This window comes from Chenopodium album, chromosome 4 (assembly GCF_948465745.1).
Source record: "Chenopodium album chromosome 4, dcCheAlbu1.1, whole genome shotgun sequence".
NCBI lineage: Eukaryota > Viridiplantae > Streptophyta > Magnoliopsida > Caryophyllales > Amaranthaceae > Chenopodium > Chenopodium album.
The window spans coordinates 78222340-78245652 of NC_137837.1; the positions used below are offsets into that span (position 1 = coordinate 78222340).

The following is a 23313-nucleotide window of genomic DNA, read 5'->3' on the forward strand; positions in this document are numbered from 1 at the left end:
TTCGAATCTTTTTTCTTTTATGAGGGATGGTGGCAACGACGATATTTCTTGCCTCTGGTTGCTTCATGATATTGGCTTTTTCTCTTGCAAATCTTTGTCTACAAACTTCACAAGGTTCGTTGTTAGTGGGTTGCCCCGGGTCACTGATTGGCTGTTTAGGCTCGTCGTTGACAATTGCTTTGTTGGTTTTTTAGTTTTTGTGTGTGTTTGCTTCTTGTCAACAAAAACAAATCTAAGCTTTGACAACATCCGTTGACCTTATGTGACTATTTTCCAATTTTTTTTATAAATAATTTGAAAAAAAAACCCATAAAACGACGTCGTTTAAGGCAGCGAAGAGCCACTAAACTCGTATGATTAGACTAAATTAAAGAAAACTGTGCTCAAAGCGGTGGCGAGTCACGACGTGCCTCGCTTTCCCCTTCACCCCACCATCCCTTCTCTCTCCTCCAAACTTCTTTCATCATCATTTTCATCTTCTTCTTCGAAGACGCTGTCTCCACTTTTTCTCTCTTCAATTAATCACTCAATTTCCCAAATTCAATCTATAAGAAGGTAAACCCCTTTTTAAAAATTCCAACTTTTTAATTTTTGTTAATTCTGTTGTTACTCTGTTGTTGTTTGATCCCAGTTCATTTTTACATTTGATTGTTGTAATTTGATTGTTTTGTATCAATTTAGCTTCTATAAGTTCGATTTTGTTAGCTCAATTCAACTTGCATTGTTCAAGATTTCATTTTTATTTTATTATGATCATTTTATTTTTTCTGGGTTGATTTGAATTATTGATTAGTACTGCTGGAAAACTCTTTTTGGATTATGGATATGATTGTAAAGTTGAATTCATGATGATTTGATTTTTTTTTTTAAAAAATTATTTTATTTGTCATAATATTGCATAAATAAAACTGTCTAAGTTGGTGGACATTCTGAAATATATCAAGATTTCACGATTGTATACTTAACTACAACTGTACAAATATAACATGAACTTTATGTAGACGGTATGATAAATTATCCCCTTTATATTAAGGAGATCAACCGGGAGTTTCTTGTCGATGTTAACCGACTCCAAACCAATTTGGGACTAAGACTTTGTTGTTGTTGTTTAGATTAGTTTTATCTATAGGTTGATAACATTTTTCTTGAGGTAATTTCGGCAAAATTTGATGTTGTTTTGTTAAGAATATTAATTCACTTTGTTGGTCATGACATGATTTTGTTTATGAATGCATATATGATATATCCTTGTCTTGGAGTAGGACACAATTTTTAACTTGTATTTTATTTTTTGAGGAAATTTTTATTAATTACTCGAAATGTTTAAGTTGGTTTTCATGTTTTCGTATCTTGTGTTTTGTGTGTGTGTGGGGGTGGGGGGGTGTTGAGGCTGTTTTGTTGGAAGAGTAGTTAATGCCATTCTTATTACAATATACTCAATAAAATTTTGTTTTCTTATAAGGTTTGATGGCTTCGACATCCGGGGACTCTTGGATGAAGGAGTACAATGAAGCGACCAAATTAGCTGATGATATTAATGGCATGATATCAGAGAAAACAGCAATGTCAGGTTCAGGACCAGATTCACAGCGTCATTTTTCATCTTTACGGCGAAAGATCACAATCCTTGGGACTAGACTTGATAGTTTAGAATCCCTGTTATCTAAGCTTCCTAGTAAGAAGACTATGTGAGTCTTTATCTCAGGATCTTTATCATCAACTTATTTTAAAGCTTAAATTAGTGCTTTAGCTTAAATTAATACGTCTAACATCTGTGGCATGTGGCTCATTTAATGTCCTTTTTATTTTCTCTGTATCTGATCTGTTTCGGTTCATCTAGAGTCTCTGTCATTTTCAAGTTGATAAGTTATGGATTTATTGTCATTTTTTGCTGTAGGAGATAGAGATTAGCTTTTGTTATGGAATATTTCGTCTTAACTTTTAGGTTTTATCTGAAGGGATGAAAATATACCGTTTTGGTGAAGGCCTTCCCCCACCCCCCCCCCCCCCCCCGGTGGGCGGTGTATGTGTTAATATATGATGATGTTTTTTTGCCCTTACCTTCTATCAATCTCTGTTACCACTTATTAGCTATCAACTTGTATTTTATTGTATCCTTTTGTGTTGTTAACTATCATTGAGCTCGAACTTAAGCTGACATCTCTCCTTTTAAGATATTGGCTTCTTCAAATGTCATACAATGATACAATATAGTGTTATTGGTGGAGGGAGAATGGCACTCTGGCTCCTGTAAGTCTTGTGGCTATGTTTTAATAGGGAGTAGGGTCTGACAGGAAGTGTGATTTAACCGATATAAACAACAGTTGAGAGAGTTTGCGAGGAACAAAATTAATACCATGCAGATCTTCAGTCAATACATGTGGACATATGGCTTAGGACCTTGTAAATTTGAGTCACGAATAAGGTTTGTTGGTGCCTTGGTGCATTCCTCCTATAATGTGCTGTTTTTCCCTGTGACAGACCTGACAGTGAGAGGCATTATGATATAAATGCTGGAATTATTTGATTCGTGCCTCTCAGCGCTTATGGTCCCTGTAGGCTGTAGGTGGAGCTGTTGTATTTTAAAATATGACAAATTGCATGGTGGGTGACTGGGTTCTGCTTTACACATTGATATTCAAGAGATTTTCTCATGGAGATTGTGCTTTCTTGTGACATTGCAGAACAGAGAAAGAGTTGAATCGCCGCAAGGACATGCTTTCAAACTTGAGAACGAAGACGAATCAAATGGCAACCACTTTGAACATGTCAAATTTTGCCAACAGAGACAGCTTACTTGGGCCGGAGACAAAGTCTGTTGATGCCGTGACTAGAGCTTCTGAGATGGATAATCAAGGCATTGTTAGTCTTCAAAGGCAAATCATGAAGGGTGAGTTGCTTAATCTTGTTCAACTGGGAACTTGTTTTAGTTATTATTTTTTTTCCTGCTTCCATTGGTTCCAGGGACACGTTTTGTTACTGTGTGTTATTTATTTATTTTAATTTTTATGTTGAATTTGCATTTGGACAGAGCAAGATGAAGGGCTTGAACAGTTGGAGGAGACTGTTATGAGTACAAAACATATTGCACTCGCTGTGAATGAAGAACTTGAGCTACACACAAGACTCATTGTACAGTTTCTACCTTTGAGTTAGATTGTTGTAGAACTCCTATTTAATGTTTCTTGAACTCCAAGTGTTCAACTATGGACTATGGAGTAATTACTAATGCTAGCATAATTTGATTATTTATGTGATTGTCATCCTGGCAGGATAACCTGGATCAACATGTTGAATTTACAGGCTCTCGAATGCAGGTAGTGATCTCCCCTTAATTTAAATTCCTGTTCCCTTTTCTGATTTGAACGATGTTTAGCATCAAATTAATGTGGTGCTACCGAGTTGTGTTTAAGGATTCAGGCAGTGTTGTCCTTGGTCATTCATTGACACATTTTTGATATCTTCTGCCCCCATGTAGGACATCCATAATATGCTTGTTCTGAACATTGTAAACTTAGAATTGTTTCTCCTAACCAATTGTTGTAAAGCTTTCGGTTCTCTTTCCAGCTTAGCTATTGTGATTTTCTATAGATTAGATCCATTCCATGTGCCCTAGTGCATAGGTATAATTATTTATGTGTCTGAACTCTCAGTACAGTTTTACCTTGTCTTACATACAGATTAATAATATATGGTGGAAACTTTCTTATATTTAGATAATGTCTGTTTTTTATTCATTTGTTTTGACAAAATTTTTCAAGTGTGAAATTAATTCTTGTGGAGAGGACTTACAACTCATTAGGTTACTTGTAGTTTTCTGGGTCACCATTGTGTGTTAACTGAGACTACATTAGTATTCCCTTTATAGCATTTTTCTTGCCCAATCCATTTTATTCACGGAGACACAAGAGTTTGTATCTGTATCTTATAGCAATGTTGGGAAAACCCATGTTACATCTCACTGTCTCGGGCTCGTTCTGCCAATTTTTTTATGGCAAATTGGATTACTTAATGCTCCTTTGGTTTGGAAGGTTGTAACATTATCTCAATACCTTGTAAATAAACCTGCCTCAAATTTTCTAAAGACCCTTTATCATAGGTATATAATCGGCAGATTTAATCTTAAGATATTTGTGAAAGCCAATGACAAACTATTACTACACTAAAAACACTTACAATTTGCTCTAGGCATCCAAAAATAGTAAATGTGACTATTATTTTGGATGAATGGAGTAATTAGATTTAAGTGTTTGGATAAGAAAGGAAGAGGTGTTAGTTTTCATGACTATATCTCTTTAATTTTGCAATGAACATGATGGCAGTCTTCTATGAATGTTTTAAATTATTTGGTTTCATTGCTAGCTACTAACTCCAGTGAACCTCTGTATTGTTGTGATGGTTTGTTATCACGGAAACAGCGTATATCGAGGAGTCTTGCAATTCTGAGCAAGAAAACCAAGGGTAGTTGTTCCTGCTTGTGCCTACTGCTGTCAGTTGCTGGGATTATAGTTTTAATCCTTGCTATCTTTGTGTTGATAAAGTATTTATGATAGTATGTATTAAGTGTGTGTGTGTGTGTATAATGTAATGTTGTGAGAATTCTTCTATTTTCTTCTTTTTGTTTTTCCTTTTTGTTGCCTGCTTCTTGTGAAGTCAAGTCATGGATTGGTTTGCCCTGCTGTATGCGATGCTTAAACTGCACGATTAAAGCAATATGAGTGTTCGAAAAGCTTACAAGAATGCAAGGGATTTTTGATCAAAACAAGATATGTGGGGAGAAAATATTACATTCAAGTTCCCATTAATAGTGGACTAAGGTGATTCAGTTTCTGGGTAAGAAAATGTCAATAATCTATTTTTAGTCATACAATTTGACACGAGAGGCTACAGCAGAGAGCCAACATAAGTGTTGCCTTTCCTTGGTCATGTAATGATAACATGAATTAGGATCACTACATTCTTATGGTCTTTACCTATTGGAAGAAAGATCGAAGGCAGGACATGAAATCAGTAGAGAGCCAACGTTACTCATACTATTGAAGGGCTAGTACACGAAAGATACCAATTTTGTAGTCTACAAGCGTGCCATTTAATAGTGAACGTTGTTCGTAATGTGGATTCAAAGTGACTAAGTGAGATGATTTCATGCCATTGTGTGTAGTGAGGTTTGTTGTGAATGCAATGTATACACCATACCGCTGCCTAGCAAGCACTCGTAACAAAAGAGGTGCTTGTTACTTGAGTAGTTAGTTTTAGGTCTTATATTTTGGCTTGGTGTGATACTATGGTCTTTGAGGACAAGGCTACATAAGATGTAGTTATACTTAATAGGGAAACATGTTTAACACCATTGTACAAGGACAATAATTGGGGATTTACAGACTCGTGGCATTGCTACTTGCTAGGTCAGAAGGAGCCGGAGGCTCCCAATATTTATTAGGCAAGGGAAAGACTAACAATTGAAGTACATGTACTTCATAACAAATCACATATATTAGTAATTAGTAAATTTATACTTAATGACATGAATTATGACCCAACTACAACCATTGACATGAACTTGTCTTTACAATCAAATTAACATTAAATAACCTAATTATAACCGTTGACAAAACTTAACTATACAATCAAATTACGAAGTAACATTAAAGACTAAGACGCACAATAACATGAGCTAATGAGCTACAATGTGTCATGAAAAGTGTAAACCATTATGATGATGTTTTTAGCTTTACTTAATAAGTTCATGTCAATTTACTTAACAGCAAGAGCAAGAGCAAGTATAACATTTCAAGATTTACAACACTTTAAAAGTTCAAAGAGTTCAATCCTTGGTAGGTTGGTATAAATTACTCCGTATAACTTCTTCGTCTTCTCTAACACCCAAAATCTTGTTAATTCCCGCTAACAAGTCAAGCTTCAATCTTTAGTTCTTTCATTCTTTACTTATGCTGACGAACTTAAATTCAAAAAATCCTGCATAATTAATTTCCATCTTTCTCTTTCCTCAATTGCTGAAACACCCACCCAAAAATTAGAGAAAATTGAGGTTTTTGGGGCAAATTTGAAGTGGGGTTTTGTGATACAAGTAAATTAATCCTAAATTGATTATACCCATTATTTTTTTTTCCCTTTAATTTCTGTACAATCACCCAAAAATTCTTTCTTTCGATTGATTCAAATAAGGGATGAGCATAATTCAAAAGGAGACGATTGAGGTGATAGCTCAAAGCATTGGCATCAATAATTTATCCCCAGATGTTGCTCTTGCTCTTGCCCCTGATGTTGAATATCGCGTTCGAGAAATTATGCAGGTAATTGTTAATTAAACCCTTTAATTATTTTTGTTTGTGTTTTATTTTATTATTAAATTGTATGCAAAGTAAACCCTATTGGGAATTTTGGAGTACTGTTGATTTTGAAGAAAAATTAGGAAGTTCTTTGGATAGTTTGTGAGCAATGTTTATTTTTTAGGCACGAGATTCGATCCGAGGTCTTGGATTTTACACCAAGATTTTAAAGAACTAAGCTAGTTGGCCTCCAATGTCAGCAATGTTTAGCTTGTCAGGGTGTATTGTGGGTTATACTGTGTGAATGAGTTGAATTTGAGGAGCTTTTATTTGGGGTTTTGTTGTTGGTTCAGTCAGTGGTTCAAATTGAGGTCTCATTTGAGATTAGGATGTTGAATCAGATAGATGGGCTGAGATATGACTGTATACTACAATGTAATTGAGATTGATTTGAGTCTTGTTTGGTATTTTCGGTTGGATTGGAGTGATGGGTGGTGGAGTATGTCAAAGAGATGATCAAGAAGCATAAAGTATTGGCTTGTCTGTTCATTTGATCGGTTCGGTGTTGTTGATGCTCTATTTGGCTTGTGTTTAGCTATTGAGCCACGAAGTTTATGTATTTATTTAATTGCAGCATAATAAGAAAGTCTGAATTTTTATCAACTATATGTGTAATAATAATAGGAAGTTCTATATTTACTCGCTCCATTCTTTGAATTATATTTGGATAATTTTTATATAATACCAAAATTTTGGGTGATTAATGCTAATTTAGTCAATTTAAGTAACTAGATGCCCTGTGAATTATGATCTTGCTGAAAATGACTCATTGGATAGCTTCACGTCTTCTTATTTAAAACTTAAGATTTTTTTTTTCTCATATCACAATGCGGTGGAATGTATGTTTCGAAGAAACTGAATTGAGATTTCTAATTTTATAGGAGGCAATCAAATGCATGCGACACTCTAAGCGCACAATTTTAACAGCAGATGATGTTGATGCTGCTCTCAACTTGAGAAATGTAGAGGTAAGAGTAAGACTACACTTCTTAGTTCTATTGAGCTAAAAGGTACTTTGATGGCATAATGAAGCTTGTTTCTTTCAAACAAATGTGTGGTTTGGCTTTTGGATAATTATTTGCACTTCATTCAAATGGAGCCAACGATAACTCTTTTGTTTTGGGTTACCATGGGCATAGCTTATCAAACTATTTGTGCTTATTATTATGAAGTAGCAAACATTTATAGCATTTTGAATTAATGGGCTTTTGGAAACAACCCATATAGCCTTTTTTGATTAGGTATGGCTGTGTATACATGGTCTCCTCTATTCTACCCGTAGCCAAAGTGGGAGCCTGTTTACAATCATTGTTGTTGATGTTTTCGGTTATTCTGGTTTTTGTGTGCTTAAGCTAATTCATGGACTTATATTGATTCTTGTTGTCTGTGCATCAGCCGATCTATGGTTTTGCCTCCAATGATCCTTTGCGTTTCAAGAGAGCTGCTGGACAGAAGGATTTGTTTTATGTTAATGACGTCGATCTAGATTTGAAAAATGTAAGATCTATCTAATTCTAATTTTAATCAATATCAGTTGTCATCCTATCTATACCATAATCTTCTTAATCGACATAGGTAACTGAAGTACCCGTGCCAAGAGCACCCCTTGATACCTCTCTTTCGGTGCACTGGCTGGCTATTGAAGGCGTACAGCCTGCCATTCCTGAGAATCCTCCAGTTGAAGGTATCAAACCTTGACATTGCATGGTGTTTAGTGATTTGATTTTGCAACATATGCCTATAAATTAATATATGAGTCACTGATGCAAAATTCTGATGCTGATCTATGTTTACAGCTCTTGCAGCTTCATCTGATGGAAATAAATTAGAGTTCAAAGAAGAAGGAATCCCTATTGACATTAAATTACCGGTCAAACATGTCTTATCTAGAGAGCTTCAGGTTTATAAATTCATCGTTTTTTGCCCTAAACTTTCACTGATTTATGATTGCCTAACATTGACCCAAGCCTTTCTTCCATTCTGAATGTAGCTTTATTTTGACAAAGTTATTGAGCTTACTACATGCAAGTCTGATACAGTTCTCTTCAAAGAAGCTTTGCGGAGCTTGGCAACTGATTCTGGACTTCATCCTTTGGTACCTTACTTCGCATGCTTCATTGGTGATGAGGTAATTTGTGATGCTCTTTTGTCTTCAATCCTTGATTTTAATTTGTATCAAACATTTTCTATTTTTTTAGGTAATTGACGATCTGAATTGAGTCAAATGACTACAGGTTTCTCGGAATCTAAACAAATTAAGTCTCTTAACTGGATTGATGCGTCTTGTTTGGAGCCTTCTCCAGAACCCACATATACATGTAGAGCCTTATGTAAGTCCAACTCTACTTTACACTGGTATGGTTGGGCATCAGCTTACTTGTCCCTTTCATTTGCTAAATTGTTCCATTTGCTGAGTCTATTGGCTTTGATAAGTTTTTTTAAGTTTCTAACTAAGGTGCTATGACTAGCATTTGTTTACTTTAATATATATTATGATTGATTGTCATAGCTTCATTAGCGCAAAGGCTTTTTTTTTTTTTTTTTGCCCTAAGAGAGAACCACGAAGAGAAATGAAGTTGACAATATTCAATTCTAGGCCTTAGGCAACGGTAGTACCACCCCCAAGACTTTAATTAACATAGCTAGTTGTAATTACTTATTTTCGGTACATGTTCTTGGCCTGAAATGAATTGTTATGGCATTTTTTCGACTTTAATATTATCCTATCTTGTATTCTGTTTTTCAGTGTAAATCCCATCTGTGTACTTTGTATACCAATTATAAAGATCCGGTTTGCTCAACGTACTTGTTGCCTAAGACCTGCTGACTTTATAATCATCTGAATGTTTTCTTCTCATTACACCTGAACTTGTAATCATGGCCTTTTTGTAGGTGCACCAGCTTATGCCTTCTGTCATGACCTGTTTGGTAGCGAAGAGGCTAGGGAACAGATATTCTGACAATCATTGGGAGCTGAGAAACCTTAGCGCAAACCTGGTTGCCCGAGTATGTCAAAGGTATGGTCTGCATTACAGGATGAATGATCCTAGAGAAAAATAATGTAGAAACTATGCTATTTTTGTTGTGGTTATGCAGTTATGGTGTATAACTATATATTTACTAAGGTGAACAAACAATGCAATCTGCAGTAGGTTGTCATATCACATACTATTATCTTGCTCTGCTCTTGGCTGCCCTTTTGTTAACCAGATCTTTGTCTCTCTTCATGGCTGTTTGTCTAATTGGTTAAAAAACCTTCGACAGATTTGGGCATATTTATCACAACCTCCAGCCTCGAGTCACCAGGACACTGCTCCATGCTTTTTTGGACCCAAAAAAGGCACTGCCTCAACATTATGGTGCTATTCAAGGGCTTGCTGCCCTTGGACCTAGTGTGGTATGTTTCATAAGCAAAGAGTTAAAAGATATTAAAAGTAACATTAATACTTTTATCTATCTATGCTGCTATACATTTTTAATTTTGTATACCAATTATCAATTATAGTGGTAATTCTATAAAACAGAGGCAAAAGAGAGGATATATTTTTTTTTCCACTAAGAGCTTGATCAATGTCTTATGACTTTAGGTTCGTCTGCTGATACTTCCAAATCTAGAGCCATATATGCAGCTTCTGGGGCCAGAGATGCAACTAGAAGGGCAGAAGAATGAGATTAGAAGGCAAGAAGCTTGGCGGGTCTATGGGGCCTTATTGGTGAGCTTTTAGTACCAAATATCTAGTATTACTATGTTCTTCAATTTGTTTTGAACTGACACAATATTACATGTTCTAGTTTGCGTCTGGCAAATGCATGCATGATCAGCTGAAGAAATTTCCAAGCTTACCACTTCCATTGGCAAGACCTATCTTGAAGTCCAATAAGAAGATTGTGACCATGCTACCTAGTAAGTATTTAATCTCTTTTGCGTTCTTTCCTAGTTTTTTTAGAACAGGGTGAGGGGTTGGTTTGGTGGTTAGGCGTATGCTTTATATAGTGAAGTGACTTGCAGCAAGCCAGCTCTTATCTTGTGTACACAGTATAGATGCTCGCTTGGTTAAGTTTGTAGTTCTAGGGGGGCACATTTTTGGGTTCCCCTTGGTTCTGTGAGAGATAGGCAACCTCACCCCACATATTCATTATAAAGGAAAAAAAAGTAATCATCCTATGTGACACAATATGCTAACATGTAAGCTGCCATCGGCAAGGTCTGGGATACTAAGGAGTGGGGAGGTTCTGCAGTCTAATTTCTATTTTATGCAATGAACGCATCTAGAGTATTGCACTTTGATGAAATGTGAATATGAGGTTGATACTAAAATGACTTTTTTTTTTCGAACCATTGCAACAAACTGACAATAATGAATTTTAATCCTGCTATCAAAGCAGGCAATATAAGTATGTAACTTTCAAAGCCAAATATGGGTTCCCTTGGACCTTTGACTTTTACTATGTCATCTTTTATTCTCAACGGGGAGAATTACTTGTAAAAAGAAAATTATTACAGATCGTAGTCCTTAAAAGTTTTTAAATTGTTCCCGTATACCCTGTTGGGCTAAGTTTTATTATTCAGTCGAACAAGGCAGTACAAACACCAGGTGGGCGGTCCCATGAGAGACATGAATATGGGTTTTTATTTGACCATGGCTTCCCCACCCCCCTCGATAGAATGTATGAAGTCTTAAAATCCTTGTGAGAAGATTGCACCTCATCCTTTGGATTTGTGTCAATCCCTGGGTTCTGCCTTTATCTTTTTGTTACTTTTCCAGGCAAGCGAAAAGCTAGCGCGGACAACCTGCTACAACAGCCGCCACTGAAGAAATTATCAACCAATGGTGCAGTGGGAGTGATGCCAGTGAACTCCATGCAAGCCAACATACAAGGGATTGCTGGAGGATTTGCTGCAGCCGTTGGGGGGTCTGATGCTGGCCTTTCAGCAATTAGCCAGCAATTGCAAAATGAAAATGTCTCAGGAAGCAGTGGTAGAAGAGATAAAACAGACGTTCACGCTAAAAAGGCATCAGCCCTTGCTCTGGCCTGGAAGGAAGAGACAGACGGTGGTCGTTTGTTATCCTCCCTCTTTGAACATTTTGGCATTAGCATGTTTTCTTTCACTCCATCCCCTGAACTATCCTTATTTTTGTAGTTGCTCAACACGATACTTCGAAGATTCTATTCTAATAGTGTAAATTAATTGATATTAGTCATTCAATGCATATTATTTCAAATGTCCACAATCACAAAAACAATCCTAGATTGTATTCTAATAGTGTAAATTAATTGATATTAGTCATTCAATGCATATTATTTCAAATGTCCAAATTCACAAAAACAATCCTAGATTGTATTCTAATAGTGTAAATTAATTGATATTAGCATAATCTTGTTTCTAATAAACACTAAGGTAACTGAAAGTGGCATTCAATATGATATGAGACTCCGTATTTTTTGATTGTTTGCTGGTGGGATTTGGCAACTTATCAGGATCATATGTGCTAGCTTTAGTTGCTTGCAGCATAGATATGTCTACTTCCGGGAATGGCGACAAGGCTCTCTACGCATACATGAGCTTGTGACAACAACTTAGGAGTGCCTCCATGAAGTTGAACCTCGGAATAGGATTCATCTCTAATGTTGTACCAATATAACCTTGAGTGAGTTTTGGAGAAAAACATCAATTTTAGATTACAAATAGCAATAGGAGTAATCAAATCAGTTACCCAATGATAACGAAAGCTCGAAATGCAACATAATTTCACCCAAGAATGTTTCACTCCGTATTCTTTCATGATCCATATATCGTAAAACTGACCCCCCCATTCAACCAACAAACACAAACACCCGTCAAGAATCTCCAAATCTAGACAGGCAGCCCTAGTACCGTACTTCCTAGGCAATGGCACTCGAGTCCATTGCTCCGTCCAGAGATCAAAGCAGTCAATCCGATAACAAGGATCCAAAGAAAGGTCTTGGGAGATCCAATGCAGTAAATGGTTGTTTACGACGACACACCTAGTTCCCATCCTCTCCCTCGATATAGAGGGACTATATACATTACTTTCGACATGTTTCCATGTATTGCCCTTCACACTATAAACCATAACATTGTTTTTTGGTACACCATCGACGATAGATGATCTCATAACACTAATGATCTTATAATCTCGACAAACTTCATCAAACCCAAACCCTAAACACAAATTATCATCTCTATTTTTCTTGATACGACGAGAGGGTATTTCTTTGAGAAATCTAGTAAACGGGTTGAGCAATATGACGTGTTTAAAGTCTCCCAATATAAGACATACCAAACCATTGCATGATCCAACCACGAAAATATTGCCCTTCCTCCAGTTAATAACCCGGGAAAGCGAAAACTTCACTTGGGGGAGTTCAGGGGCATTAAGGTTTAAGGATCTAAGGAAACAATCAGTCCCGGACATAAAGAGGTAGCGTTTGCCTTCATCGAAAGCTAGAGAATGTCGAAGATGGAGATCGACAAATTCTGGGGAGGAAATTAGAGCTAAAAAAGATTTGGAAACGCATTTGAAACGAAATAGAGACTTAACGGGTAATCTAGGGAGTATATTTGTTTCTATAATATCCATAGGAAGTGTACAAGTTTTTCTCATCTTCATGATACAACAAAGTCTGAATTTTGAGCAGCCGAATAAAACTATATATAAAATTATGCGCATATAGTAGTAAGAGTAACAATTAACAAAACCCTAATAACAATTAACAAAGAATTTTAAATAATATCTAAACTATTTATAGGAATCTAATATATATCTAACGAAGATGTGCTATTGTATGGACTTGATCTAGTAAAATTACTAGAATCCAAATTCAAGCTAAATTCACACAAATAAAAACCTAATAACAATAAAGAAAAATAATACTGTAATAATTTCTAAAAATAAACAATAATGAACCACCTTCCTTAATTAAAAGGTTTCATATCAAAACTACCAATTTATCTCCAGCAACCCTTTCTAGGGTGGGAAAAAAGGATGGAACAAATCTCAGGCCGAGACGACAGCGTGTTCCTCCTGATCTCCTCCGGCCGTTCTTTCTCTATCCCTCTCCACTCTTTAAGCTCTACTAGAGTTTACCATCAAAAATAATTGAATCAGGTCAAATTTAAGCTCTACTAGAGTTTACCATAAAAAATAATTGATAAACATTGTAACAAATTAAAAATAATTGAATCAGGTCAAATTAAAGAAGATTTACATTAGCATGTTTCATACTGAAGCATTTGTGTCGGAAATATCAAAGAATCAAGCAAATCCTAGTTTAAAAAAAAAAAAAAAAAAAAAAAAAAAAGACGTGAGGGAGATACGAGGTAGGAATAAGCAAGATGTAACATTGATTTTTTTTTTCCAAGATCATAATAAACCCATGACCAAGAGATCAAACAATGGCATGGCGGAAAGAGTTATGTTTCAGACTCTAGAAGAACAGCTTTCTTGGAGGTTGTCGTGGTGGTACGGAGTTTGGAGAGAGCGGGGATGAGTTCGGAAGACCAGTAGATCCTTTGCTTTCCTGGGTTACTTTATCGAAAAGCCTTGAAGCTTTGGGATCTGTTAGTAGTGTCTTTTGAAATGATTGGGAGAAGCCTGTGGCAATGATGGTCACATGAATCTCTCCATTGTAGCGATCATCCACAACAGCCCCAAATATTATGTTCGCTGATGGATCTGCTAAACTTGTTACTACCTGAAAAATGTCGAATTTAAAATATTAGTACAGTAAGCCAGTCAAGCTTGCTGAAAAATTTACTAACTGAACTCGGAATTCAACTAGTTCAACTGTACCTGTGATACTCTATTAACTTCCTGTAATGTTATATCCTTTCCACCGGTTATATTGTATACAACACCAGTTGCAGATTGTATGGATGACCCAATAAGAGGTGCCAAAGTTGCTTGCTCAGCTGCTTCTTCAGCACGGTTTTTACTAGAGGAAACACCCACCCCAAGCATCGCCGTTCCAGAATCCTTCATGACTGCCTTGACGTCAGCAAAGTCCACGTTTACAAGTCCTGGAATCTAAGGAGCAAAAAAGAAGAATTTCAAATTCTACAAGATAAGAAAGAGCTTATACTCAGGAAATTGCCTAAAACTAAACTCTCCTTTCTGCTAGTTTGTACATGTCCCTCAAATATCTAGGCTCTAAACCACCACCAATATGTTATTTGTGGCCATTAAAAGCTTACCATCTGCCACACTAATTGAAATAAAATGTCCTTGAAAAAACATAATGGTCTCATATAGTCATACATGTTATAACATCCTAGAAAGAGACTAATTGAATAAACATTTTCAATATTTCACAATTCACATTTACTTTTACTCAAGTCCAGCCTCTCAACAGAGAGGCTTCAGTCAATGCAACAGAGTCACAAGATTATATATCAATTGACATACCGTAATTATGTCTGAAATTCCTTGAACACCCTGGCGAAGAACATCGTCAGCCAGCTGAAAAGCATCCTGAAGAGGAGTTTGTTCATCGGCAATGTCCAAGAGACGGTCATTTGGTATCACAATTAGGGTATCAACATTATTTTGCAGCTTTTCAATAGCTTCCAGTGCCTGATGAGATTAGAAACGAAAAGATGAAGTAATGCCAATAACCTGAATTTCACATTTTAAAAAACTACTCAATATGAGCTTCATTATAAAGATCATTAAAGAATCTTTTAAATAGGCACTCATAAGGAAAAAAGAAATTATAATCATGATTGGAAAACAAGAAATACAAGGTGAACAAGTTTCATTTATCAAATGGAACCAACAAACAGCATATTTTATCAAGGCACAAACTTTTTCAAACATTATTTAATGAAAGCTACAGGGGCACCTGCCTGCAATGACCTTTTGCGACCCTCAAAGCTGAAAGGATATGTCACCACACCCACAGTGAGGTAACCTGCATCCTTGGCTATTTGAGCGATGACCGGAGCAGCACCTGATCCAGTGCCCCCACCCATTCCTGCTGTTACAAACACGAGGTCTGATCCTGCAAGTGCAGTTGCAATAGCTTCTTTTGATTCTTGAGCAGCCTGCTCCCCAAGTGATGGATTCCCACCAGTACCTACATCACTACTACTTATTACTCCACACAATCAATACAGAAGACATAATAAATTGAGAATAATAATTAAGGTGGGCAAAAACTGGTCGTGATATGAATATTAAAAAAGATGCTCAATTAGGGACAGGGCAAACTAATACGTAATTAAATTATGAACATCAAAATTAATAAACAAGAAATAAGGTCTATTATTCTGAACAATGTAAAAAATGCCAGACCTAATCCACGTGTCAAAAGCTCTCCAATTTGAATTGGGTGCTCAGCAGCTGATTGCAATAACGCCTGAGCATCTGTGTTTATGGCATAGAAATCAACACCCTGACAGCAAAGGCATACATATATCAAATTGTGTGCAGGGAGTCTCATGACTCTCATCATTTGGCAATTTCTGATACAGCAATATATCTGTAATAAATCTAGAGTAGTTTTCCCACGGCCTAGCACAAAAGTTCTGCAAATGGCCACATGTGGTAATTTAGGCGTGGGTAGAATAACCAATTGTGGCCAAATGTTGATTAACAAAATTTTTTACAAAAAGCCAACTAGGACTTATAGTCTTATATTACTAACATCCAATTAGGCAAGTATTGAGCGCTAAGAACAAATATGAAAAATAAGCTTCCTTCCAGAACACGTTCCAAAAAGCCAAACATCTAACAGGATCAAATGAGTAGGTGAAGTGAAAATTTAGGGAGGTTCTACACAAACCACTAAATCATCATATCATCAAGCAACCACAAAGAACAAAGTGAGGAAGTACAAATAGTATGACAATATTTACAACACCAAGAGTGGCCATGGTTGAAAAGCGAAGATAAAAAAGCTGAGAAGTTACAACAGCTAAGAACCCATAAGAAGCAAGAAGTGACAGCAAACATAAAGTTTTACTAAGAAACTCTCCAAGATCAATTACCACGGTGTGTATGTGTGTGTTTTTTTTTTTTTACTTTTTGGGACCTCATTACGATTTCAACTTCAGTGAATTCCAAATTATGCTACTTATCGATTTCTATCACAAATTATTCGAATATCATACAACATAATTCATCAGCAAACCAAAACACCAAAAAAAAAAGGTGTATCGCAGAGATACAAAATTAACCTTCATCAATATAAATCCAAATCAATTTATACTACAAGGGCCTGAAACTCGCCTACAAACACATTGGCGGACCTTAGAAAACAGCAGTTTGGCAAAATTAGACACTAAAGAGCAAAAATGCAACAATATTTTCCAGCCCAAAACCATTCAACAAGCAAAGGGCATCACATTACTAACGAAAAATGCAACAAATCGAAGCTCCAAAACAGTAACTTTTATTACTTTAAATGTGGAATATTCAAATGCTCAATTCAACAGTGAAATTGAAGGGTTCAATCACAAATTACAGAAAATGTAAACTCAACTAAGTATAATTGAGGCTAACATAAGAATTCAGCATAGAAATTAACCAAAATTTTCATTTACAAATACCCAAAAATCAAATTTGACAATGGAATTATATAAATGTGCCCCAATTTCATTAAAAAAATACCCAAAACACAATAAAAATTGGATTTTAATAAATAAAAACTGAAACTTGGAAGAAAATATACCTGCAAACCACTACCAATCATGCGATTAACAGCATTATTGCCACCCCCACCAACACCCACAACCTTAATCTTAGCAGTTTCCATTGGAGTAAATGAACAAGAAGTAGAAAAACCTGCATAATTTCGCCCATTATTTCTTCTTGATTTTGAATTCTTGGGAAAGAAGAAATTTTTGGAGTTAAAATTGAAACTTTTTTTGGTATGAGAAAATTGGGTTGAAATTGGATGAGAGTACATTAATTCATTGGCATTTGTAAATCCAAGAGTTCCCATTTTTTTTTCCTTTAATTTGATGCAAAATTTGAGAGTGAAGAAAGAGGAGTGAGAAAAAAACAAAAATAAAGGGCTTTTATAGGAATTATTATCCTGGAATGGAAGGAAGTGAGTGATGGGGGAAATTGGGGAAGAGTGTGAAGGAGACAAATGTTTTAGGGTTTTAGAGTTTTTTTATTTTTATTTTTTTCCCATTTCCATTTCCTTTTCCACTTTTTTCTATTTAATCTTTGTTACAGTATTTTCTCCCTTTTTTATCTCATTGGCATTTGAGTTGGAAATGATATCAAATTCAATTTTTTTTTATTTTTTTTTAATTTAAATGTGTTATTATTTTTTTTGAAACAAAATTGAATTGGTTTTATTTTGGAGCAAAATACATTTTCGGAGATTTGACTTTGATAATTATCATTATTTACTATTTACGACGCATCTTTCATCGTAAAAGAATTGTCGGTGATATTCAAAGAATTTTGGTGAAGTAATTATTATTATTATTATTATTATTATTATTATTATTATTATTATTATTATTATTATTATTATTATTATATCTCAAAAACAAAAGTCATACAACCTACAATAAATTAGTGGGAAGCCGAGATACAATCTGGGCCCCCACTCCTCTAGCTATTGCAAATCCTACCCTAGTGAAGATATGAGCTACAGCACGAGCCCCAATGTCTTGCGTCGTTGAGAACCTCTGAATCCGCTTCAGAAACGCAACAACCTCTTTCTCTAATTCCCCAAGCGAAGAAAAGGAGAAGGGAATGAAACCATATCCAATCGCCTGACATCGAGCCTCATACTTAACCCGCTTATTATTATTATTTTTTTTTTAGCTGGAGTGTCGTTAGTTTTGATCTCATTTACATAATTACACATATTTGATCTCTGCCTGACTTATACCATTTTCCTATATAATTTTAAAATTTGCATATATAAAATTAAAAAGTGTCTTCCTAATTTAATGATATAAGATTCTATAAGTATAATTGGATTATTTCATAAGTTTTGCTTCTTTTTTATCATTGGCCAAAAAAAAGGTGACAACGCATATTTCTAAATCAGAGATAGAGCAAATTTTGGAGAAGTAGAAATGGCTGTTAATGTATGTTATGTCATTAACAACTATAGAGTTTTAATAAACTCTAGTCACTTACCAATTATATGCACGATGACATTCTGAGAAGCAATTAGAAATTTTGTGTTAAGAATTAGGACTAATTTTAGTACGAATATTTCTGAGAAGCAATTAGAAATTGTTTATAATTGTAAAACACCGCTTTGCTCTTTTCAATTTTTGGAGTGTCAACTGACTAAGTATGAGTGTGTATTAGCGTAATCTTTTGACTAAAGTAAAGTAATTAATATGTAATACTTGTGATAGGATGATTTTTTTTTTAACGGATAATCGTGATAGGATGTTAATAGAGTAGTTGGCTAGCTCTTCAACTTATCTTCACATTGCTAGGAAGATATATAGGCTTAAAACTTTGTTTATGGGAGTGAAAAATTGAAAATTCTATGGTTTATTATGTATTGTGCTATTTGAATTCTGACTTGATAGCACAAGCAATTAGTAATACTAGTATACGAAGTAATTGAAATACATAAATATCGGCTAAATTAACATTCTCACCCAAATTAACCGTTTTTTTTTTTTTTTTTTTTAAATTTATTTAATTTTTTTTTTTTTTTTTTTTTTACAGTCAAATAAATAATGAATCAAGAACATTTGAGCCAAACAATATCTAACGAGGTACATCAACAACTATTTTTCGTGCCTATAGTTGTGTTCCACCAACTGATTTTATTTCATCCACAAAGAAGATTCATCAATTCAAACAAATAGATTGCTTAAAAATACAAGGGGATATTCAAAGCCAAAAAAGAAGGAATATTTTTATTCTCTGCAATAATAGAATTACATACAAATCCACATGAGAAATCGCTGCCATGGCATCGCTCTCAGTTCCTCTGAAAATCTGCAAAATGGTAACATTTGGTATCTAGAGAAGCACTCTTTCTAATTTTCACCACACACCCGATTTACTCTGCTTCATTCAGTATAGGGTTAATGAGGGGCTTCATCTGCGCAAGATATACAATAGCCCACCTACACAAATAGAAATTGATATGAACAACAAATATTTAGCATGGTTGAAATTAACAGAGTAGAAAAATAGTGAGAAAGGCAGAGATAAAAATGAAACCACAAGCACAGTCAACAGTCATTCCAAGCTTTCAATACACAATAGAGCTAATACATTGTCGTGCACGGTATGCAGATTACAATAGAGATCAACAGAAATGATTATGAAGCAAGATCAACCATTATTCCTGCCTAATTCCCATGACACTAATTTGTTCGAACTGCATTCTAGCCAGTAAAGACAGTAATCATAATCAATCATTCTCTCTAGTAGTAGAATTGGTTTATTCAATAGAGCTCACAATGCCTAACAATTAATAAATAATTGTTACAACTAGCAACAAGTGCAACACAATTTAATGAGAATCTGATCCAAGGACGGGCCTGCAAAGGAAAATACCCGGTAGCAGAGACACCTCTCAGACTATTGGATAAGATTACTCAGCAAACTAGACTAATCATCTTTCTCAATGTAAGTGGAGATAGTTGAACATGCATTTCGCAGCATGCACTTCATCAGAAAAGTATTACCTCTTCCCACGGAAGTAAAGATTTTTGCGAGAAGTCAGCAATTGAACATGCATTTCGCAGCATGCACTTCATCAGAAAAGTATTACCTCTTCCCACGGAAGTAAAGATTTTTGCGAGAAGTCAGCAATTGACTATAAATATAATAGTAGTCACCCATTATCAACGAAGCTATGCACCAAACCTGGAAATCTGGCATCACTCCATAGTGCTTACACCAGGAAGGAGGAAACATATTTGTCATGAAATTTTGAATCACTATTTTACCTTTCAGTGTTTTTTTCCTTCTCTACTTCCCCAGAAACCAAAATATTGCCATACAAAACCCCACTACTGCAGATAATCCCATTGAGTTAAAGCCTTTCCAGGCATAGTCCTGGCTTTGTCTATCCCAACCATTCAATAAAGAAACAAAGCAGCTATAGTCGTTCTCCAACGGAAAATAAAGAGACTTGAAGTAGTGACATGAGAAGACAGTTGATGGTCCTTCTATCTTTAAGTCTAGAGAACAACTACCCAACTCTCCTAAAATGAAAATTTCATCTCCAAATGACATGAGAAAGATGGTGGTCTACAAGTGATTTACAGTCTCTAATGCATTTGTTTCAAATTTCCAACCAAATTATAGGATTGAATAAAAGTACTTTGCATAAGATAGAGCAAAAGGCAAATGTATTATTACATGCACGGCACAACATGTTATGCTTTTACATAGGTTACTTAGCTATTACACTATTTTTGTTTCACTTAATCAATAAAGATTTAAGGAAGGTAATAATAGACTTACATCATCCAGCAGCAAACTGTTGCTGTAATAACCAAAGTTAAGTGGAACCTGCAATTAAGAAAATACTTTAGTCACTAAATTATTAACATTAACAAGTAAAATAATTGGGCACATTGAGATATATATATATATAAAAATTAAAATTAAAATTAAAATAAAAATAAAACACTAAGGGATATCTTCAACAATTAGGTAGATACCACATAGGCACCCATTAGAATCGTAATCAATTTTACACACAGATCCTTGCCCTTGAAATGGAGAACAATTGAACAAATTAATACACTTTCTTTAATTTTGGGAAGGATGCATACTAGCATCTTTGGTCACAAAAAAAAGTGAATATGAATTGGCATAATATCCCTCAATTGGCACGGTATTTCTCAAAAGGAAATACTAGTGCACTGACCAATATCATAATATTTCTCAATTGGCATGGCGATGGGCTAGGAAAGTAGGAATTAACGGTCAAAAGTTCGTCTTAAAAAAAGGAAGAAAAAAAATCACATGATACATAAAGAGTGTTTGGCACCTGTTTAACTACAAGTTGTGACAAAACATGGCAATGACAGGAAAGTCAATTGCAATATGTAAGCTCTCCATCATAATTCCAACAAGGACTCTCAGCTTTCAAAAAATAAATCTCTAACCTATTGACTCACTAGCTCTATCATTTTATTTTGATCATGGTACCAAAACAAGTCCGGAATTTATGAAATGTTAGAAGAGATTGGCACGACTGCTAGTAAAAATTGATGCAGATAAAGTTTTGTACTCGTAGACCAATTTGGCCAATTCACACATTAGACGAACCAAATAAACTTACCGGCTTTTCTTGTATACCAGTTTTCCTCTTTATTTTCCTAAGAAATTAACTTTTACAAGTTTGGATAGTAACAACTCTAAGGAAATATTTATGTATTAGGGGACTATAGACCCTGCCAATCATAGCAGATTGTAGCATAGCATTGCTCTTCGCCTTGAATATTGTAGTACACTCCAACACAAGGTAGACTTTCCACTGGTAGAAAGTGGAGAACTGGAGATTCCTTTCTCATATTTCCTTTTCATTTACAAAGACTTTTATGTTTTTCTCACCTTACAAGGCAGTACCTTGAACAGAATCCTCTCAACCCCGCCTATCCTAAGAAGTGGGTACATAATCCTTGATTCCTTGTGCTTAAACTACGCACATAATGTGGCACGTTATCTGGCCTTGTGCTACAATCACAACTTTAATCAAGGCTTACACTATCTTCTACGATTATACACCGGCTGAAGATCAGTCCCTTTCGTTTACAGTCTACAACCTTAACACCAACCAAGGCTTGCAATATCTTACACGATTATACACCGGCTGAAGATCACTCCCTTTCGTTTACTCCATCAACTCAAACCCTCCAGCAAACACAATCCATTTCAACAACATATTAACCATTTATTTCTTTTCATATAAATCAAAGTTTTCAAACAATAATTTCAACACAAAACTCTTCGATGTATCCAATCATTTGAACACTCAAATAAGCATAAAATTAAGTTCTCATCAACCCCAAATTACTTAAAATTAAGCCCAAATCCTAATTTCAACAAGTCAATCACCAAAACATAAAAACATCAACAACATATAATCATAAACAACAATGTAGAGTTAAAATTGAGCAAATTCAGATTCAAAGATCCAAATATAGGAGAGAGAAAGAGGAATTACAGATTAGTAGAAGGACCACGATTGAAGCAAATTCTGGTACAAAGAGAAGCAATAACTCCAATCACCAAGAAAATTAGGGATGTAACAAGGAACCCCATTTCTTTTCTGCACTAAAAAACCCTCTCTTTCGCTCTGATTTCGATCAAATAGAGAGGATACAATCAAATTAAACCCCAGAAAAATACTCGAAAACCCCAAATCGATTTGAAGCTAGATTTTGATTCCTGCAAAATTAGCGAATTGGGAGTCAGAATTAATCGATGCTACAATTGATTGAAGATAGGATTAAGCAGGAAAGCGTTGAGGAATTGAGGAGGAGAGAGAAAGTGCTAACCTGGTGATCTACGATCAATGTCCTCTAGTTCGAAGCTTCGTCGTATTGATCACAAAATCATTATTTGATTTTTGGGCTAATTTTGGATCTTTAAATTATATTTTGGGCTGGCTTTTATGTAAATATATATGGGTTGAGCTTAAATTGGAATAGGCCAAAGTTTTTTCTTGGAAACTAAAAGTCTTAAACAACGTCAAAAATTCAATAGTTTTTTGTTATTTTGAATGGGTTACATAATCTATCTTGATTTAATTTGTAGGAAGACTACGTGTTCGATCCCCCGTAAGAATAAGGGTACTGGACTTCAATCATTTAGGACTGAGCTCCGAAATCGGATTAGGCCTAAAGGGTGAATCAAAGAGAACACTAAAAAAAAAAAAATCTTGATTTGATTTAACTTAAATCTCGCATATATTTTTCGTACGATAATAATTGATACGTTTAACTTATTTTACTATTTAAGTATTTATAAATTATTAT

At 35.1% G+C, this 23313-nt stretch overlaps 4 protein-coding genes across 4 annotated transcripts; 2 read left to right on the forward strand and 2 right to left on the reverse strand.

Moving 5' to 3' along the window:
• The first annotated feature begins 374 nt into the window (after positions 1–374).
• On the forward strand, positions 375–4599 carry LOC145627418 (syntaxin-52-like). The gene is made up of 6 exons (XM_081679812.1): positions 375–555; positions 1463–1688; positions 2685–2890; positions 3032–3132; positions 3273–3317; positions 4419–4599. Exons 2-6 carry the CDS (start codon positions 1468–1470, stop codon positions 4548–4550), a joined length of 705 nt encoding a protein of 234 aa, XP_081535938.1. The 5' UTR covers positions 375–555; positions 1463–1467; the 3' UTR covers positions 4551–4599.
• A 1200-nt stretch (positions 4600–5799) lies between these two features.
• LOC145627419 (transcription initiation factor TFIID subunit 6-like) lies at positions 5800–11666 on the forward strand. The gene is made up of 12 exons (XM_081679813.1): positions 5800–6314; positions 7232–7318; positions 7746–7847; positions 7926–8034; positions 8147–8250; positions 8341–8478; positions 8585–8680; positions 9243–9367; positions 9615–9747; positions 9938–10063; positions 10143–10254; positions 11117–11666. Exons 1-12 carry the CDS (start codon positions 6189–6191, stop codon positions 11491–11493), a joined length of 1635 nt encoding a protein of 544 aa, XP_081535939.1. The 5' UTR covers positions 5800–6188; the 3' UTR covers positions 11494–11666.
• A 182-nt stretch (positions 11667–11848) lies between these two features.
• LOC145628269 (F-box/kelch-repeat protein At3g23880-like) lies at positions 11849–12985 on the reverse strand. Its single transcript, XM_081680567.1, has one exon. It carries the CDS (start codon positions 12983–12985, stop codon positions 11849–11851), a length of 1137 nt encoding a protein of 378 aa, XP_081536693.1.
• A 558-nt stretch (positions 12986–13543) lies between these two features.
• On the reverse strand, positions 13544–17402 carry LOC145627420 (cell division protein FtsZ homolog 1, chloroplastic-like). Its single transcript, XM_081679814.1, has 6 exons — positions 17046–17402; positions 15668–15767; positions 15220–15449; positions 14780–14947; positions 14168–14401; positions 13544–14069 (listed from the first exon to the last, which is right to left on the reverse strand). Exons 1-6 carry the CDS (start codon positions 17316–17318, stop codon positions 13803–13805), a joined length of 1272 nt encoding a protein of 423 aa, XP_081535940.1. The 5' UTR covers positions 17319–17402; the 3' UTR covers positions 13544–13802.
• Between the last annotated feature and the right edge of the window lie 5911 nt (positions 17403–23313).

What these genes read in the sequence shown, in the direction of transcription:
- LOC145627418 (XM_081679812.1), top strand. Translation starts at nt 1,468, where the DNA reads ATGGCTTCGACATCCGGGGACTCTTGGATGAAGGAGTACAATGAAGCG. An exon ending in CTTCCTAGTAAGAAGACTAT is followed by an intron (nt 1,689 to 2,684) that starts GTGAGTCTTTAT and finishes GTGACATTGCAG; the next exon opens with AACAGAGAAAGAGTTGAATC. An exon ending in TTACAGGCTCTCGAATGCAG is followed by an intron (nt 3,318 to 4,418) that starts GTAGTGATCTCC and finishes TCACGGAAACAG; the next exon opens with CGTATATCGAGGAGTCTTGC.
- LOC145627419 (XM_081679813.1), top strand. Translation starts at nt 6,189, where the DNA reads ATGAGCATAATTCAAAAGGAGACGATTGAGGTGATAGCTCAAAGCATT. An exon ending in TCGATCTAGATTTGAAAAAT is followed by an intron (nt 7,848 to 7,925) that starts GTAAGATCTATC and finishes TAATCGACATAG; the next exon opens with GTAACTGAAGTACCCGTGCC. An exon ending in GTTGCCCGAGTATGTCAAAG is followed by an intron (nt 9,368 to 9,614) that starts GTATGGTCTGCA and finishes AACCTTCGACAG; the next exon opens with ATTTGGGCATATTTATCACA.
- LOC145628269 (XM_081680567.1), bottom strand. Translation starts at nt 12,985, where the DNA reads ATGAAGATGAGAAAAACTTGTACACTTCCTATGGATATTATAGAAACA.
- LOC145627420 (XM_081679814.1), bottom strand. Translation starts at nt 17,318, where the DNA reads ATGGGAACTCTTGGATTTACAAATGCCAATGAATTAATGTACTCTCAT. An exon ending in GTCGCAAAAGGTCATTGCAG is followed by an intron (nt 14,948 to 15,219) that starts GCAGGTGCCCCT and finishes TAATCTCATCAG; the next exon opens with GCACTGGAAGCTATTGAAAA. An exon ending in AAGTTAATAGAGTATCACAG is followed by an intron (nt 14,070 to 14,167) that starts GTACAGTTGAAC and finishes GACATTTTTCAG; the next exon opens with GTAGTAACAAGTTTAGCAGA.